The sequence below is a fragment of the Dictyostelium discoideum genome (assembly GCF_000004695.1).
Source record: "Dictyostelium discoideum AX4 chromosome 5 chromosome, whole genome shotgun sequence".
In the NCBI taxonomy this organism is placed as follows: Eukaryota; Evosea; class Eumycetozoa; order Dictyosteliales; family Dictyosteliaceae; genus Dictyostelium; species Dictyostelium discoideum.
This window is the reverse complement of record NC_007091.3, coordinates 377,483-397,482: the sequence shown is the minus strand read 5'-3', so window position 1 is coordinate 397,482 and position 20,000 is coordinate 377,483. Positions and strand designations below refer to the sequence as shown.

At 27.3% G+C, this 20,000-nt stretch overlaps 6 protein-coding genes across 6 annotated transcripts in view; 3 read left to right on the top strand and 3 right to left on the bottom strand.

The window, feature by feature from the left end:
• Nucleotides 1-452: 452 nt before the first annotated feature.
• Nucleotides 453-1,295, top strand: cutc (hypothetical protein; the record flags this gene model as incomplete). Its single annotated transcript, XM_632087.1, has 1 exon — nucleotides 453-1,295. One exon carries the CDS (start codon nucleotides 453-455, stop codon nucleotides 1,293-1,295), a length of 843 nt encoding a protein of 280 aa, XP_637179.1.
• Nucleotides 1,296-1,403: 108 nt separating this feature from the next.
• On the bottom strand, nucleotides 1,404-3,524 carry DDB_G0287575 (hypothetical protein; the record flags this gene model as incomplete). The annotated part of the gene is made up of 3 exons (XM_632086.1): nucleotides 1,404-1,939; nucleotides 2,039-3,296; nucleotides 3,489-3,524. The coding sequence occupies 3 exons, from the start codon at nucleotides 3,522-3,524 to the stop codon at nucleotides 1,404-1,406; spliced, it is 1,830 nt and encodes a 609-aa protein (XP_637178.1).
• A 395-nt stretch (nucleotides 3,525-3,919) lies between these two features.
• Nucleotides 3,920-5,612, top strand: DDB_G0287573 (hypothetical protein; the record flags this gene model as incomplete). The annotated part of the gene is made up of 3 exons (XM_632085.1): nucleotides 3,920-4,493; nucleotides 4,543-5,151; nucleotides 5,293-5,612. The coding sequence occupies 3 exons, from the start codon at nucleotides 3,920-3,922 to the stop codon at nucleotides 5,610-5,612; spliced, it is 1,503 nt and encodes a 500-aa protein (XP_637177.1).
• A 262-nt stretch (nucleotides 5,613-5,874) lies between these two features.
• nop14 (U3 snoRNP protein) lies at nucleotides 5,875-8,920 on the top strand (the record flags this gene model as incomplete). The annotated part of the gene is made up of 2 exons (XM_632084.1): nucleotides 5,875-6,216; nucleotides 6,308-8,920. The coding sequence occupies 2 exons, from the start codon at nucleotides 5,875-5,877 to the stop codon at nucleotides 8,918-8,920; spliced, it is 2,955 nt and encodes a 984-aa protein (XP_637176.1).
• A 1,327-nt stretch (nucleotides 8,921-10,247) lies between these two features.
• Nucleotides 10,248-12,095, bottom strand: DDB_G0287535 (hypothetical protein; the record flags this gene model as incomplete). Its single annotated transcript, XM_632083.1, has 1 exon — nucleotides 10,248-12,095. The coding sequence occupies one exon, from the start codon at nucleotides 12,093-12,095 to the stop codon at nucleotides 10,248-10,250; it is 1,848 nt and encodes a 615-aa protein (XP_637175.1).
• Nucleotides 12,096-12,571: 476 nt separating this feature from the next.
• talB (hypothetical protein) overlaps nucleotides 12,572-20,000 on the bottom strand; it is a gene marked incomplete at both ends in the record, with an annotated part of 8,174 nt that continues 745 nt past the window's right edge. Inside the window, 2 exons of the mRNA XM_632082.1 lie at nucleotides 12,572-19,570; nucleotides 19,693-20,000. The exon at nucleotides 19,693-20,000 is cut by the window's right edge and continues 313 nt beyond it. Coding sequence (XP_637174.1) covers nucleotides 12,572-19,570; nucleotides 19,693-20,000 — 7,307 coding nt within the window. The remainder of the gene's footprint in view (nucleotides 19,571-19,692) is intronic.

Sequence of the window (20,000 nt, the reverse complement as noted above, 5' to 3'; positions counted from 1 at the left end):
ATAAAAAAAAAAAAATTTTTAAAAAAAAAAAATAAAAATAAAAATATTATTATTTTTAAAAAATTTAAACCCCTTTTTTTTTTTTTAATTTTTTTAATTTTTAAATAAAATTTTTTTAAGGGGGAAATAAAATTTTTTTTTTTTTTTTTTGGCAATTTTTTTTATTTTTTTTTTAAAAAAGTTTTTTTAAAAAGGGAAAAATAATTGGGGTAGGTTTTTTTAAATTAAAAAAAATTTTTTTAAATTTTGGGAAGGTTCCGTAATATAAAGGTTCAAAAAAAAAAAAAAAAAAACCCGATAATTTGTGTGTTTTATTTTTATTTTTTTATTTTTTTTTATAGATTAATAATAATAATTATTAATTGTGATGAATACTTTAATTCTTTTTTTTTATTTTTAATTTTTTTTTTTTTATTTTTAATTTTTTTTTTTTTAGTTTTTTTTTTTAGGAAATGTCAGAACAAGATATTAAATTCGAAGTTTGTGTTGACTCATTAAGTAGTTGTATTGAAGCAATTAATGGAGGTGCAAGTAGACTTGAATTATGTAGTTCATTATTTTCAGGTGGGTTAACACCAAGTTATGGATTAATGAAAACATTGAAAGAGTATATTGAAAATCATGAGATCTCAATTGACATATTTGTAATGATTAGACCACGTAGTGGTGATTTCCTATACAATCAAGATGAAATCACAATAATGAAACATGATATAGAATTAGTTAAACAAATTTCAAATCAATGTTCATCATTCAGTGGTATTGTAATTGGTTTACTTAATTCTGACGGTACTATTGATAAATGTAATACTGAAAAATTAGTAGAATTAGCATCACCATTATCAGTTACATTTCATCGTGCTTTCGATATGACTAGAGATTATATTGAATCATTTAATACTTTAAATAGTATAAATTGTTCAACAAGTAATAATAATAATAATAATAACAGTGGTGGTGGTTGTGGTAAAATAAGTAGAATATTAACATCAGGTATGGAATCATCAGTATTAGAAGGTATTGATACAATTAAAGAATTAATAAAATTATCAAATGGAACTGATATAACGATATTACCAGGTGGTGGTATTACTCAAAAGAATATAAATAAAATTATAAAAAAGACAAAACTAAAAGAATATCATATTTCTGCTCGTACCGTATCAGATTCAAAAATGCAATTTAGAAACACATCTGTATTCATGGGTGGTTCACTAAGAGAATCAGAGTATACTTATGCTATTGTTGATAAAAATAAAATTCAAGGTTTTATAAACAAATCAAATACAAATTAAAAATATAAAAAACATAAAATAAAAATAAAAATAAAACACCAATCGATTTTTTTTTTTTTTTTTTCCTTCTTTATAAAATAAAATTTAATTAAAATATATGAAAATTTATTAATTTCCATTTGTTGTTGCATTATTTGTTGTTGTAGTTGAGGTTGATGATGTAGGTGTGGTCGTTGTTGAGGTTTTACCACCTCTACGACTACCAAAACCTCTACCAGCTGTTGGATCAGGTCCTAATGGTTGTCTTTGTTGTTGTTGTGATATTGGAGATGTATTACCATCTCCATTGCTAGTATTTAATTTACTATTTTTCTTAAAAGAACCTGGTGAATATTTATTTGATGGTTCATTACTATTATTATTATTATTATTATTATTATTATTATTATTATTATTATTATTATTATTATTATTATTACTAATTTCATTGTTATTTAAAGTTTCAATTTCACTTGTTGGTGAAGAAATATTTTCGGAGGTTGGTGATGTTGTTGTTGGTGTTGTTGAATCTGAAGGAAGAGGTGTACCAAATAAAAGAGCTCTTCTTTTTTGATATTCCAATTCTCTCTCTTCTGTTGATTGTTTTGGTTGTTTGGGTGTAATAACTTTATTTTCTTCTTTTGGCTTTGTTCTTGAAAGAATTTCTAATAATTTAAAGGAAAAAAAGAAAAGGAAAAAAAGGAAAAATTAATACCAATTAGGAAATTAGGTAGGCACACTAATAAAGTAGAGATAAAACATACTAATTGTTGGTTTTGAATCAAAGAAAGGATGTACATTTTGTAAATTATATGAAGGTGTTCCATCGCTTATGTCCTTTAAAGTTGGTAAAACGATTGGTGATTCATTTATATTTTCTTGTGGTTTTGGTTTACTCGGTTGTTTAACCTGTAATTGTTGTAATGTTAATGTTTGCATTTGTTGTTGAATTTGTATTTCCTTAGCGTAATATTCACTATTAACATTGCTAATCGTAATATTATTATTATTGTTATTATTATTGTTATTATTATTATTATTGTTGGGTATATTAAAACTATTGTTTTGTCTTTTATAGTTTGGATTATTATTATTATTATTATTAATATTATTATTATTATTATTATTATTGGTATTATTATTAATATTATTATTATTATTATTAATATTATTATTATTATTAATATTATTAATATTATTATTATTATTATTATTATTATTATTATTATTATTATTATTATTATTATTATTATTATTATTATTATACGTATTTGAGTTCATTGTGCCATTATTATTATTATTATTATTATTATTATTATTATTATTATTATTATTATTATTCGAATTATATCCATTTGTATTAAATGTATTTTGTGATGAGGATGATGATGGGAGTGGGGGTGGTTGTTGTTGAACATAATTATAATTAGGAATAAACCCATTATTATTATTATTGTTATGATTATAACCTATTTGATAACTATTGCTATTATTCATCGGGATACCACTGTTAAATTGTTGTTGTTGTTGTTGCTGCTGCTGTTGCTGTTGCTGTTGCTGTTGTTGTTGTTGTTGCTGTTGCGGCAACGGTGGTGGTTGATAGTTATATGAACTATTATAATTTTTGTTAAATATTTTATATGGTTTAGAGCTATTGAAATTGTTATTGTAATTCACTGTGGTACCTGTATTTGGTTGTTGTTGTTGATTATTATTATTATAGTATCTATTATAATTATTACTATTGAAATAAGAGTTTTCACTGTAATTACTAGTAATGCTATTATAGTTATTATTATTATTACTATTATTATAATTTTCTAATGAGTCAAAAGTGGTGGTATTATTATTATTATCAACAGTATTGGTAATAATTTCATCATTACTGCTATTGATAGGAGTATTATTTTGATCTAGATTTTCATTTTGCTCGTAAGTTTCAGTTGGGTTATTAGAGGTCGACAAAGGTGACATTGATGTTTTTATGTATGATACATCTTTTTTTTTGATGGTTACTTTTCCCTATATAAAAAAAATAAAAAATAAAAAATAAAAATATTAATAAGCTTATTAATGGGTTTATTTTATTTTATTTTATTTTTTTTTCTATTTTTTTTATTTTTATTTTTTATTTTTTCTATTTGTTTTTTATTTTTTATTTATTTTTATTTAATTTTATTTTTATATTAAAAAAAAAAAAAAAAAAAAACTTACCAATGGGGGAAATTGATCATCAAAGCTATCACTCATTTACAAACTTGTTGGTTTTAAACAATTCTAAATTGAATTTTATTCTATCTAATTATATATACAATTCTTTAACTTGTATATATATATATATTGAAACTAAAATTGTTTTTTTTTAATTTTTTTTTTTTAATTTTTTTTTTTTTTAATTTTTTTTATAATTATAGCACAAGCCTAAAAAAAAAAAAAAAAAAAAACAGTTTTCCAATTACGTTTGAATTTTTTAAATAAAAAAAAAATTAAAAAATTGAAAAAAAAAAAAATTAAAATAAAAAATTAAAAAAAATTAATTTCAAAAGTAGAAAAAAACTATTTTTTTTAAAATAATAAATATTTTTTTTTTTTTTTTCACTTTTTTTTAATTTTTTATTTTTATTTTTTTTTTTTTTAAACTAAAAATGGAAAAAAATTATATTTTCGAAAATTCAATCTACAAAGATGAAAATGAGAATGATAATGAAGATGATCAATATTATAATAATAATAGTAGTAATAACGATGAAATAATTAATGAAGAATATTTAATAAAAAAAAGAGAAAAAATTGAAACATTATTTCTATATCAAAATTTTCAAATTGTAATAACCGAATTAATAAATTTATTATATAAATTATATAGTAATAATAATAATAATAATAATAATAATTCACCATTACTATCATCTATATTTAATACGAACAATGAAGAAAATAATGAAAATCCAACAACAACAACCATTTCATTATCAAATAAAATTTTTGAATCATTTTCAAAGTGTTATCATAGTTGTCAAAATGATACCAATTGTCAATGTAGATGGATAATGGAATTATTAATTCAATCACTTTATGAAGTGGGTAAACCATCAGATGCTTTAAAATTAGTTAATAGATTTTATCAAGATGGTATCTCAAATACACCAATTAATATTTTAATTTTATCGTATGTATTATTAATTATTTTTTTAAAAAAGAATTTCCTTTTAAGTTTTCGTTTTTTTTTTTTTTTTTTTTTTTTTTTTTTTTTTTTAACTTGAATAAGTAATTTTTCTAATTGTTTTTATTTTTATTATTATTATTCAAATAAAATTAAATAGAATTCACTTATTAGTTTATTTAAAAAGTTATAATGAAAGTAAAGTTATAATAATTGAAGCATTAAAAAGGAATAGAAATGAATTTAAATCAGATCAATATGAACAATTGATAGAGTTATTAATATTTCATGTAATGTTTAGAATGAATGAAATTAATGAATCTATATCATTATTACAAAATGATAGCTATCTTTCAGATTGGAAAAAGAATGGTTTCATAAAGGCTTTATATGAAATGGTACAAATTAGAGAATTTGAAGAAAAGAATCAAAGAGAATTACAATTAAAAAGAGAAACTGAAAAATTACAACAACAAAATCAACAACAACAACAACAACAATTAGAAAAACAATTAATCAATGAACAACAACAACATCAACAACAACAAGAATTAAATAATTCATCGCAACCACAACAAGAACAAGAACAATTACCAATAAAAACACAATCAAATATATCAATAATTAAAGATATAATTAATGAATCAATACATGAGATATTATCAATTAGAGATTTAAAAAGTTTAAAATTAGCAATTAATAGGGTTTTATTTGGTAATTTTAAGAAATTACTTTATTTTATATTTAATAATTTTAAATTGGTTTATTTGAAATTTAAATTATTCTATTTAAGAAATAAATTAATTATAAAAAGAGTATTACCAATGGCAATTACAATAATATTATTTTTAATAGCTGTGAAACGTGTTTCAAATAGTAGAAATAATAATAATAATAATAATAATAATAATAATAACTTAATAAATACAAAAACATTAAAACAACAACAACAACAAAAATTAAATTCAAATAATAAAAGACAATTTGGAATTAAAAATGTACAGCAACAACAACAACAACCATATAGAAATAGTCAACAATATCAACAATATAGACAAAATAATCGAAGTATTTTAAATAGTAATAATAATAATAATAATAATAATAGTAGTACTGCCAATTGGGGAGGTCTTAAACAATTATTATCAAATACATTTTCATTTAATAGGGTTTAATTTATTTTAATAATAATAATAACAATAATAATAAATTATTTTTAGAAAGTAAAAATAAAAATAAAAATCTTAAAAAAATGGAAAATGATTTTTTTTTTTTACCAAAAAAGTTTTTTTTTTTTTTTTAATTTTTTTTTTTTTTTTTTTTTTTTTCGTCGTTCGTTTTTTTTTCTTTTTTTTTTCAATTAATTTTTTTTTATTTTTTTATTTTTTTTATACAATACTATTATTATTATTTTTAATATTATATATATTTAATATAATGGTGAAATCAAAATCAGAATCAGTGAATTCCAAAAAAGGTGGTATTTCAAATGGATTTAATAAGATTGAAAAAAGTACACCAGTTGTAAAGATTGTCAATCCATTCGATAGAAAGGTTAATAAAACAAAACATGTAGTTTTAAATAGACAAGTTAAAGGTGCATCAGGTGATTTAGGTCAATCAAGATATAATGCAATTGAAAAACGTAAAAAAACAATTTTAGTTGAAATGAATCAAATGAATAAATCAAATAAATTCATTGATGCTCGTATTGGTGAAAATGATGCTTCAATGTCTGAAGAAGATAAAATGTTAGCACGTTTTCAAAGAGAAAAATTGGTAAATATTTATTTATTTAATATATATATATAAGAAAAAAATATTATTACTAATAAATTTCTTTTTTATTTTTATTTTTATTTTAAAATAGAGAAATAAAAATTTATATAATTTAAATGATAATGATCAAGAAGAATTAACACATATGGGTCAATCATTAGGTAATTCATTAGGTAGTAATTCAATGTCATTATCTGAAGGTAATGATGATTATGTCGCATCAGATGATGAATTGGATGAAGTTGGAAAAGAGTTTTTAAGTGAAAGACAAAGATTTGGTGGTGGTGATGATGATAGTAATGGTAATGGTGAAAGACAAGATAGACATAAATCAAAGAAAGAGATTTATCAAGAAATTATTGAAAAATCAAAGATTGGTAAAGCTGAAAGAGCAAAAGAAAAATTAAAAAAAGAAGCATTAACTAGAGATTTAGATGAAGAATTTAATTTAATTAGAGGTGAATTAATATTAACAAATGGTAATAATAGCAATAGTAGCAATAATAATAATTTACAAGATGATGCATTCTTAAAATTCCAAGCTGAACAAAGATCAAATGAACAAAAATTCGCTTCATCATCATCATCAAATTCAACTAATGATTCAACAAAAAAACCAAAGGAAGCACATGACGATTTCGATGAATTATTATATGAATTACAAGGTGAGAGTAGGGCACATGCAACTGATAGAACTAAAACTAAAGAAGAACAAATGAAAGAAGAGATGGAAAGATTACAACAAAAAGAAAAAGAAAGATTAGAGAGAGCAAGTGGTGATTACGTTGAATTGGAAGCTGATGATAATGTTAAAGATAGTGATAAAAATTTACCAAGAAAAGTTTTAGATAGATTAAAAGCAAAAGATAATAAACCAAAAATGTTAACAGCCGATTCATTAGATGATGAAAATGAAGTTTTAAATATTAATGGTGTAGATACAGTTTTCTATAATCCACAAATTGATTCCGACGATGATAATAATAATAAAGATAATTCTGACAGTGAAGATGACCAAACTAATGAACAATCATCTGAATTAGAAACTGATGATGAAGATAAAAGTGATGAAGATGAAGAAGGTGAAGAAGGTGATGAAGAGGATTCTGATTTAGATTTAAAAGATGATGAAATTTTATCAGGTCAAGAAGACGACGAGGAGGAGGAAGAAGAAAAATCAACTAAAAAATTAAAAACAAATAAAAAATCAAAAGAAGAAGTTAATGAAACAATTCCATTTACCTTTGATACACCAAAATCAATTGAAGAATTAGATGAATGGTTATTAAATAGAACATCAGAAGAGAAAGAAACCATTTTAACACGTATTGGGGTTTGTAATCATGTTTCAATTAAACCACAAAATAAGGATAAAATGAAAGATTATTTACCAATTTTATATCAAAGATTCATTAATATTGCAAAACCAATTAAAGAGGATGACCAAGATGAATCATCAAATCCTATTGATTGGATTGAATTGGATGTTTTATCGAAATATATTTTTGAAATTTCTCAAGATGTACCAATTGTATCTGGTATAACATCAAAGGATTTAATTAATTCATGTTATAAACGTATTTGTAAGAAATTGGAAATTCAAAGTAAATTAAATTATTGGCCAAATCAACAAGAGTTATTAGTTATTAAATTGATTGGTAATGTTTTCCCAACTTCTGATTTCCAACATCCAGTTGTAACACCAACAATTGAAGCATTGAATTTCTTCCTCTCCCATTGTCCAATTAGAAATGCTAATGATATCATCTCTTCACTTTTCACTATGAATTTATTATTCTTTTATTTATCACCTTCAAAAAGATATTCACCAGAAATTTCATCACTTTTAATTAGTTTATTATCAACTTTTATAAATCATAATCCACCAACAATTCAAACTACTACCACCACCACTACTAAACCAAAAAATTCAAAAAATTCAAAAACCACTACTGCCACTACTACCACTACCCCATCAAATATTAATTCACAATGGGCATCAATTTCAACAAATATTTTAATACCAACAATTTTATTACCATTAAATTATTTAAAACTTTCAAATCAAATTAATGTTATTAAAAAGATTGAACCAACTCAATTGGAATTTTCAAATTTATCAAAATCAAATTTAGAAATTAATGATGAATTAAGAATTAATATTTTAAATTATTTAATTTCGTTCCTTGAAAAATATATTAGATTTTATTCAGAATCACAATTTAATGAATCATTGCCAAGTTTATTTACAAATATTTTAAATTTATTAAATAAATTAGATACAAATACAATGAATTTGAAATTGATTGAAAAAATAAATTCTTTAAAACAATTGATTGATTCAATTAATAAAGAAATTATCAATAAGAGAAAACCATTGATTCTATTAACAAGTAAACCTCAAACATTACGTCAATTCAATCCACGTTTCAATCAAGTATTCTCTTTCTTTAACAAAGATCCTGATGCTGAAAGAAATCATACTGCCAAAATGAAGGCTTTAATTAAAAAAGAAACTAAAGGTGCCTTAAGAGAAATCGTTAAAGATAATCAATTCATTCAAGCTGAGAAATTCAAAAAAGCAACTGAAGAAAGAAAAGAAAATGAAAAGAAGAGAAAACAAATCATGTCTGAACTTCAATCTGAACAACAAGAACATAAATCTTATAAAAAGATGAAAGATAGATTAGATGGTAGAATTTAAAAAAAAAAAAAAAAATAATAAATAATAATTAAACCAAAAAAAAAAAAAAAAAAAAAAAAAAAAAAAAAAAAAAAAAAAAAAATAATAATAAATAAAATAAATATATACATTTTAAATTAAAAAAAAAAAAAAAAAAAGACAATTAATTATATTTATAATAATTTAAAAATATTGATTTGTTGTGTGGGCGTGATAAATTAATTAATTTTTTTTTTATTTAGAAATTAATTAATTTTATTTTAGTGTAAAATTGGTTTTATATTTATTTGATTATTTTTAAAATTTGATTTTTTATTTTTAAAATTTTTATTAAACTTTGTTTGTTTATTATTTTCCTTGTTGGCTACTTTTAGGTTTTTTTTATAATCTAATTTTAATGGTTGTTCATTAAATTTATAACAATTTCCAAATAAAAAAATAAGAGGATGTTGGAGATTAGAATATACAATTTCCCAATGGGGAGGAAGTGAATATAGATTTTGAAAATAATAAAAAAATTGGTTCTTGTTTTTTTGATAATTTTCAATATATATTTTTATTAAATTGGAAAATAATTCACAAAATGATTGTTTCAAAAATTTTGATATTGTTCTTCTAATTACTATATTTCTCCATACTTTAAAAAATAATATATCGTTTCCAATTTCATTTTTATCGTTACATTTTATTTTGGTTGTGTAATTATTATAGTTTTTCATTTTTTATTTAATTTGGTATTTTTTTTTTTTTTGGAAATTATTTATTATTAATTTTTTTTTTTTTTTTTTTTTTTTATTAAATTTGGTTGTTTTGTTTTTTTTAAATGATTGAAAGGTTTATTTATTCTTTATATGTATTAATATCAAAATTAATTAAAAGAAATTTTTTTTTTTTTTATTTTAAATTTTTTTTTTTAAATTTTTGATATGTAAATTTTTAAAAAAATATTAATTTTTTAAGCTCAGAATTTTTTATTTTTTTAGAATTTTTTTATTTTTTAAATTTTAATTTAGAGCAATTTCAAGGAATGATTGCATATATTTTTTGGTCGAAATTATAGAATGCACCATAATTTTATGTTTGAATCACACCCAAATAATCTATATTTAAATGAATCATATTTTTATTTATAAATTAATAAAGCTATTTTTTTTTTTTTATAAATCATTATACCACTAGTGGATATTTTAAAAACTAATATTAAAAAAAAAAGAAAATAAAGATTTATTTTTATAAAAACTATTTTTTTTCATTTTTTTTTTTTTTTTTTTTTTTTTTTTTTTTTTTTTTTTTTTTTTTTTTTTTTTTAAATAATACACGTATTATTTTATTAATTTTATTTTATTTTTTAATTAGCTATAATTTTTATATATTTTGAAAATATTGTTAAATCTAAATTATTTAAAATACTATAATTTCCCATATGGCAATAAATATGTTCCATTGTTGGAGGTAAAGAATTGAATTCACCATTATCAATTTTTAATTTTATGTCACATGAAGGTAAATAAAGTGTCTTTAAATTTGGAGGTAAAATATTGAAATCCAAAGGTTTACAATAATCACCCAAAGACAATTGAGTTAAAGAGTTTGGAAAATCACCAATATTAAAAGTGATTTCACTATTTACTCTTTCCAAAGTTAACGATGTTAAGGTTTGTGGTAAAAAATCTAGAGAGGAAAATGGAGCATAAAAATTTCGAAGTTTTAAAATTGTTAAACCAGATGGTATTAAATTGGGTGTAATTGAATCAACACCTATTAATTCTAGAGATTTTAATTTATTAAAATAACAATTAAATATGAAACCCTTTGAAATTATATCTTGATTAATACGTAAATGTGTAATTGATTCTGGTGGTATTATATCAGAGGGTAAAATGGTTCTAGAATAACCTTGATTGAATGATAAACTTGTTAGATTCTTTGAAAATGAATTCGAGGCGATCTTACCTTTAAATTTATAATCGAATACAATGGTTGACACATTTCTTGGTATTAAACCAGGTCTAATTGAAATTTCAAAATCATTTATAAACTCTAAAGTTGTGGTTGAATTTGGAATTTTTTCATTAACTGATTTCAAACCTTTATATGAATAATTCAAAGTTTTAACTGAATTTGGTATTGATCCTGGCGAAATTAAACAATTACAATCATTTTTAAATATTAATGATGTTAATGAATTTGGTAATTGACCAAACTCTATTCTCTTATTAAAACTACTTCCAAGCATTAAATGTTTTAATGATTTTGGTAACCAATCACCTAATGATATATTAAAGTTTTGTATAAACTCAAGTGATGTTATAGAATTCAAATTAAATATGTTTTTTAATGGTATTGAATTATCTAAAAAACAATTGAATCTTAATGATTTCACTGATTTTGGTATACAATTCTCTTTTAATATAATTAAACCATTTAAACCATTATTCATAATCTCTAAATTTGTAATATTTAAAGGTAATATATCACCATCAAATCCAGTATTATTTAAATATAATACAACTGAATTTAAATAATTTCTATATTTAAAATTTTTAATATCATTTGAATTTATAACAATTCTTTTATTTGAAAAATTTTTAAATATTCTTAAATATATTAAAATTTCATTTCTAATAATTAAATTTCTCCAAACTTTTAAAAAACCATCTTCAATATTTTTAATTTCTATCAATTTATTATTTTTATTATTATTATTATTATTATTATTATTATTATTATTATTATTATTATTATTATTATTATTATTATTATCATTATCATTATTATTATTAATTAAAAGTGAATTTGAAATATGATGATGATGATTTTTATTATTTTCAATTATTAAAAACATTGCAGAGTCAAATCTTGTGGTTGGTTGGTTTATATTATTTTTTTGATGATTATATATTATTTGCATTTTATTTGAGTTAATATTACTTAGTTTTTCAATAAATGTTGATAATATTAGGTATTGGTTATAATTCAAACCATATAAAAATTGTGAATCTAAATCATTTTTTGTTTTTTGTGTTGGTTGGTTACTATAAAGTTTTTTACAATAAATGAAATAATTAAAGAGTTGTTCTCTTGCAATATAAACACCATTAATTGATAGTATTAATAGAAATTCAATAATAGATGTTCCTGTTTTTTCTATTTCACCATAATCTTTTATCAGTGTTTCATAAATTACACCTTCCATTCTTTTCTTTTTCAATAGTACTTAAAAGAAAAAATAAAAAAATTAAAAAATAAAAAAAAAATATTAAGTGTTTTGGAAATTTTAAAAAAAAAAAAAAAAAAAATTTTATCAGTTTATAGTTTATTAAATTTTTGAATTTTATAATAAAATAAAAAAAAATTATAAGATTTAACAATAGAACTAGAAATTTAAATAATGAATAATCGGCAAATGGTTATTTAATTATAAAATGTGCCCAAGAAGTTTGTGGCTTGGCTAAATCAAATTCGAACAAATTAGAAATTTCAATTATTTCTATTTTCATTTTCGTTGCTTTATTATTTTAAAATAAAAAAATAAAAAAAAAAATATTATTTTTAGTGTACAATCAATCAATTTTACTTTATTTAATTTAATGTTATATATTTTTTTTTTTTTAAATTATTAGTGTTTTTTTTTTTTTTAGTTTTTTTAATTATTATTATTATTATTTTTTTTTAGAATAAACCAAGTTTAGTTTTTATATTATTTCTCTTCCAGGTTGGCATAGCAGCTAATTCAGAACGTTCACAATTGAATACAGCTTTAAATTCTTCATCGGAAAGATAAATTTCTAAATTACTATGATCAATGTTTGCTGGTTTCTTTTTTAATTCTTCAAGGGTATAAGTTTTATTTGGAGCGGCAGCAGTTGGAGCAGCTGGTTTTGGTGCTGGTTTTGGTGATGGTTTTGAAACTGGAGCAGAAACTGGAGCGACTGGTGAAGATGGGGCTTGAGATGGAGCTGGTTTCTTCATTAATGGTCTTGGTGGTAAAGTTGGGGTGCCAGCGGCTTGTTGAGTTGGAGTTAATGGTGGTGATGGTGGTGAAGCTTGAGTTGTTCTCTTGGTTGGTGTGATACCAACAGAGATTGAAGTGGTTGGTTTATTATCAGAGTCTTTTGCTGGTGATGGATTACCAGTTTGATCACTGTACTCTTTCTTTCTGATTGAGAATAATTTCTTTTCGGCTTGTTCGAGTTCTTTCTTTAATTTCAAGATTTGAATTTGTTGATCCATTTCCTTGGAGATGATTTGGGCGTTTGATAAGTTAGTAGTATCGAATTCAACCTCTGGTTCTTCATTGACTTGTTTGGCGGCTTCTACCAATGCAGCTGTGGCATTTGAAACTTGTTTAGCGGCTTGAGCCAATTGTGAATTGGAAGCAGAGTTCAAGTCAGCCTTTGCTCTGCTTGCAGTTACGAGACGTGCAGTTGCTGCTGCGACACCTTTGGCTGAAGCGACCAATTGCTCCTCATCAACTTTACCTTGGCTTGAAGAGTTGGCACTATGTACTAAACCTTGGACAGATCCAGCTACTGCTTGAGCGGCAGATATTAAACCACGAGCCCATGTTGGATCACGACGATACATGTTACCTTTGTTACCTACTTTACCGGCTAAAACCAATTCATGTTGGACATTGGTAGCACATTGAACCAAAACACCAGTTGCTGATGTGATTGCTCTAGCAGCTTCGAGGATGGATTCATCAATACCAGCCTCATCAATACCTGAAGCAATACGATTTTGTTCTCTCTTTTTCTTGGCATTGAGTAAAGCGGCAGTGGCTTCTTCAATGATGGCAGCAGCAGCTTTCAATTCTTTTTCAGCGGTTTCTTCGAGTGATTCACCAGCTGCAAATAATAGCTTGGCTCTCTTACCCTCTGGTAAATCTTCAGCAGCATTTACGCAAGTGCTAATGGATTCAACGACCTCTGATGAAATCTCTGATAATTTATTTTGATGGGCTGGATTTGATGGATCATTACGTTGTTGTTTGGCGGCTTGAATTAATTTCAAAACAGTTTGAGCGGCGGCTTTAGCGGATTCAGTAACATTTTGTTGAATGACAGCATCATCAGTTAAAACAGAGGCACCTTTGGCATTGGCTAATAAACTCTTAATGGCCAAGGTTGTACCTTTGGAAGCTTCGGCGATATCCTCTGGTGAATTGTTACAACTTGAAACGAGGTAAGCAATGGATTCAGCTAAATTCTTGGCAGAGTTAACGACATCTTCAGCGGTGGCATTTGCATTGACATTGGCGGTTGCACTATCATAAGCAGCCAATTGTTTACGAATTTCACTTGATACACCTTCCAACTCTGAAATACCTTTGGTTGTGGTTGATGATTGAACCAAGTTTGCTAAACTATCAATTGATTCCTCCAACTCTTGTGATGATTTATCCAAGATGGCTTTGTTACCAGCGTTTGGATTCTTTTGAGCATTCTTTGAGGCACTAATGGTTTGTTGAAGATTACTACTAACGGTTCTAGCAGCACTTAATAAGTTTTGTTGGGTGGTAGAATCACTTGTGAGAGCAGCACAAACTTTGGTAGCATGAGCCAATTTTTGATTGATACTAGCGGTAGCTTTAGCGGATGTACCAACATCTTCAATGGTTTTACCACTTGCTTCAGCCAATTGATTCTTTGAGTCTTTAAGATCTTGAGCCAATTTACCAACTTGTTCTTGAATGTTTTGAGTGGTATGACCATCGGTATCGATATCAATTTGACCAGCAGCGGCAAACAATGAAGCGGCATCTAAATCAGTGGTGACATGATTAACTTCATTACAAGCGTTTTCAATATCACGATCAGCGGTAGCACCAGCTCTTAAGGCAGCAATAAGATTTGCAATTTGGGTAGTGATATCTTTGAAATTGTTTGAAATCTTTTGTTGGAGTTGAGTGTTTTTATGATCGGCAGAAGCTAATTTAGCATCAGAGATAATGTTTGAAGTTGCATCAATGATACCGGTTGTAGAATCGATTAATTTCTTCTTGGCAGCAACATCATTAGTGGCGGCAGCAGTTGAACGAGCAGTTTCAGCTAAACGTGGGATGATGGAAGCGATTTTTAATGAAGATGAACCGATTTCCTCTGGTTTTGATTTGGCAGAATTTGCTAATTGTGATACACCCAAAGCCAATTGTTTAGCGATTTCAGTCATTTCATCACGATATTGTTGATAGGTCTTACCATGAGTATCATTGGCTGGTTTTTGAAGGTTTTCTTTAGATTTACCAATAATTTGAATGGATTCATCACAATCACGAGATTGCATAACACCACCCTTGACAGAGGTTAAAATATCAGCGATTGATTGAGAGGCATTGAATGCTTGTTTACTATCACTAACATCACCACTCTTGGCACTAATCATTAACTCTAACATATTGTCAGCCAATTTCTTACTCAAGAGTAATTGAGTTTGTTTAATATCAGGATTGGTGGTGAGTGAGGCTAATTGTTTGCTGATATTTACAATCTTTGGAAGAATGTTTGCAGTATCTTTAGCTGATTGACCTAAATTGGTTGGATCTTGTTTTGGTGCAGCCAAGAAAGTTTTCATTGAGGTAGCCAATTCTCTACTGATATCAACCAATTCCTCTTGACAAACTTGGGCGGTTTTACCGACTGGTGCAGTGTTTTCAAGTAAACCAATGGCAGCATTCAAAGTTGCAGAATCTAAATCGACAACGGCATTTTGAATGATTTCAATAGACTCATCCAAATCCTTTTGCTCTGGTTTCATACCATTGATAGCACTTAACAATTGTTGAACACCAGATGAAACATTTTGAGCGGCACCACTAAATTGTTGATGAACATTTGGATCTTTAGTACCGGTTGAAATGGTTTTACCAATTGCCATAAATTGTGACATGTAGTTAGCGGTGGATCTTGAGGCATCCAAAAGAGCTTGTTCACTCTTTGACAATGAATCCAAATCAATAGAGATGGTTGTGGCATCTTGATCATGACCATTGGTAGCATTTAAGAGTTTACTAATCAACTCGGAAACCTCTTTCTTGGTGGCTGCCAATTGAGAAACATCAGCTTGAGATTGACCACTTGCAACTGATTTAGCGATGTTTACCAATTTACTAGTGGCAATGGTAATATTTTGAGCAACCAAAAGGATATCTTTGGATTTCTCTGGATTTGATTGAACGAGTGAAGCAGAGATTTTCTTTGCGGCACCCATTAAATTTGGTACAGATAAAGCCAAATTCTTTGCATCGAGGGCGGCATTCTTTTTGTCTTGATCTGATAATTGACCAGTCTTTTTACAAGAGTTGAAGAGGGCATTGCTTGAATCATCGACTTTAGAGGCAAGAGTTTTAATTGAATCTGGATGACCTTCAGCGGTTGAAAGTGATGCTTTAGTATACTCGACAACATCCTTCAATGATTCAGATGCACTCTTACATTGAGTACCCATTTTCTCAGAGTTACCTTTGGATTGAACGACTTGAGCGGTATAATCAGCCAAGTTTTTAGCGGCCTGAGTGAGTGATTCCAATGCATTTGGACGACTACCTGAACTTTCACTTGAGTTCAAAGCGATAATAGCTTGTTTAACAATTTCAAGAGCATCGGCGATTTCAGCTTGACCTGGTACTGAACTTTGAATATTATAAATTAATTGTTTGACAGTGTTTGAAACGGATTGTTGTGTTTGATTTAATTCACCTTCACCTTCACCTGGTCTACTAGCGGCAAATCTACTTGCTTGGAGTAATTTAATGGTTTCAATACCTAATAATTGACCACCTTTAACAATTTCAATTGCCAATTGTTTATTTACAATGGTACCTGTACAAAGATTAATAGTATCGACCAATAAAGTGAAAGTGGTTGATGTGGTACGAGCAGAAGCACCCAATGCTGATGGATTACTTCTAGCGTTGGCTGCGACTTGACTAACAGCACCAACCAATGCTTTACTTGATGAGATTGCTTTCTCAGAGTTTACACCACCTTCACCACCTAAATTAACTGGTGGATTGTTGATACGCTTGGTATCATTTTTGATGGCTTCAATGGCATCATCCAAATCTTTACCACCTGGATCACCACCTTTGGATGTGGTTAACAAGTTGGCCAATGCTTCGGCGATGGCTTTAACTGATGATTGTAAAGCAGACTCTAATGATGGATCACCTGGATTTGAACTAACGGCACGAGCACAACTTACAAGATTAGTTGATTCGGTAGTGATTTGTTTGGCAGCACCCAATACAGCTTTTTGAACGGAACGATTTTGAGTGGTGAAACAAACACTCTTGGCAGCATTGGTAACTTGTGAGACAGAGGTAGCTAAATCCTTTGAAGTTTCACCCAATTTCTCTGGTGAGGTTTTATATTGAAGTAATACTTGTTTAGCGGATGAACCCAATGCTCTAGCGGCAACGTTTAATAATTCCAAAGCATTCTCTCTAGTTTGACCTGGAATTTGATGAGTAGTACCAGCTTGTACCAACATAGTGCTTGATTCCATATCGGCTTCTAAGGCTTGAACGGTATCCAAGGCATCATCAAATTCTTGTTGACCAACGGCAGATGTTAAATCACCAATGGCATCCAATAGAGCTCTAATGGCATCAGAGGCTGTGTTTGAAGAGTTTGATACCTCTTGTTTGGAATGTTGATCTGTAAAATGTGGAATTGCACCTTTAGCAACGGCAACAACTTGATAAGCGATTGGTGCACTAACTCTGGCAACCTCGATTAATTGATTTTGAGCAGGAAGATCATTTGGTGCTTTTTGACTACTTGTAATTGAATTTAAGAGATTGGTAATGGCTGGACCAGCTTGAACACAAGCCAACAATAATTTATTAGATTCTTGATCAGAGAGATGTCCTTGTAACATGGATTGTCTACTTGTATTCATAAGACCAGTTGTGGCAGCACAAGCCAATTTTGCATTGGTACGAAGTAATTGGAATGCACTTTCCTTACCAGCATCACCAACCAATTGTTTAACGGCAGTGGCGACTCTCTTTGATGATTCTTGTAATTTGGCAAACAAAACTTTATCCTCTGGATTATCTGCACTATCTTGAGCGATTTCCATTAAATTTCTGACGGCTTCAGCAACTGCTTTTGAACATTGAATGAGACGATCTCTTACACCTGGATCATCAGTTTTCAAGGCGGCTCTACGAGCACCAGCGATTAAATGACCCATAGCCTCTTCAATGACTTTAGCTTGTTGCATGATATTATCGGATTTACCTTGAGAACCCAATAATTGAGCGGCAGCTGATAAGATGGTTTTTGAGGCAGAAGTGAATTCAACATCATCACCAGATTTTGGTTGAGCCAAATCAGCGGATTGAATTAGACTAGCGTAAGCTTCAGCGATTGATTTAGCAGAGGCACGAAGTTTCTCCAAGAGAGCTGGATCCATTTGAGCGGCTTTAGCGGCACTTAAGAGGTAGTTATTGGTATCTTGAGCGGTTTTAGCGGCAGTGTTAAATTGTTGTCTGCAATTTGGATCCAAGATAGTGGCAGCCAAAGCTTGAGAGACTGCAGAAGCATGAATACCAGCTTTCATGGTTTCATCAATTGCCATGTTGAGTTGATTCTTTCTGATTGGATCATTGATATCTTGAATGGCGACATTTGCTTGATTAACTAAATCTTGAGTGGCGATAGCGATGGCTTTACCAGCTTCCATCAAGAGTCTTAATGTACCGGAATCAGTGATGACACCATTGCAAGCACCATCCAAATAAGAGGTCATCAATTTCAATTGATCAGCGGCTTGAGCAATGAGGTTACGAGCATTCTCATCATTTGGATTTGATGAGAGATCTTTGGTGGCTTTTAAGAGTTTACTAATTGATTCAGCGACAGCTTTTGCACCATCAAATAATGGCATTTCACCATCTGGATCTTCGCCTGAAGCAATTGAAGCGGCACGAGCAGCATGTACCAATTGATCGATAGTTAAAGCGACATCACGAGCATTTGAATCCATTTGATTCTTGTCCATACCATTTGGATTGTTGAGGTTACCCAAGAGTTTACCAGCGGCGGCGGCAACGGCCTTGGCATGAATTGCCAATTGTTGTCTCCATTGTTGAGGGGTAAGTGAACTCTTTTGACCAATGACAGCGTTTGGATCAAGTTCCATCTCATTGAGAAGATTTGCAACGGCAGCGGAAGCACTGTCGATATTGGTGACTTTAATTGATAATGGACCACCCAAACCACCTCTATAACCAATGGCTTGACCTGGAGCAGAGTATTGACCTTCACGACCACCATTACCATCATAACCACTCAATGATGAACTTGTTGTAGCTTGAGAGGTTTGACCACGAATTCTACCTACACTCTCAACGTTGGCAATATCAGTTTCATTCTCATCGATAACGGTACCAGTATCCTTTCTTTTCTTCATCAAGATTTCAATGTAACCACTTAACAATTGTGAAATGGCTTCACCTTCAGTTGTGATAACACTAACGTAATCATCTTCATAATCACCGAAATCCAATGTAAATGATTGTGGTGATGCAGCCCATCTACGTAAATGATTCAATGGATATTCATGTTCAACTTCTTTAGTCTCTGCATCTAAACGTAAAATTGAATCTCTTGTAATACCTAATAATTTTGGTACTGGTTTCTTTTGACCTTTAACTCTTTCCTAAAGATAATAATAAATAAATAAATAATAAATAATAATAATAATAATAATAATAATAATAATAATTAAAATTAATATTAAATTTATAAAATAAAAATAAAAATAAAAATAAAAAAACTTACTTTTGTTAAAAAGAAAGTAATACCATAAGTTTTTAAAGAACGACATAATTGAACATATCTGAATTTTGAATTTGATTCAGACATACCAGTGAGTTTTCTAAATTCTTTGTAGATATCTTTTTCAGCATCTTTCTTTTTGTGGAATGATGGTGGGAAGTATTCTTTGATCTTTAAGTAACCTGGTTTATGAAGATTTGGATTATGATTACCCAATTGAATTTGACATTGGAGAGCACCAAATTGAACGGCTTCCTCATAGGAACATGGATGTGAACCAGAGATAATTGCATCACGAGATTGAACGTAAA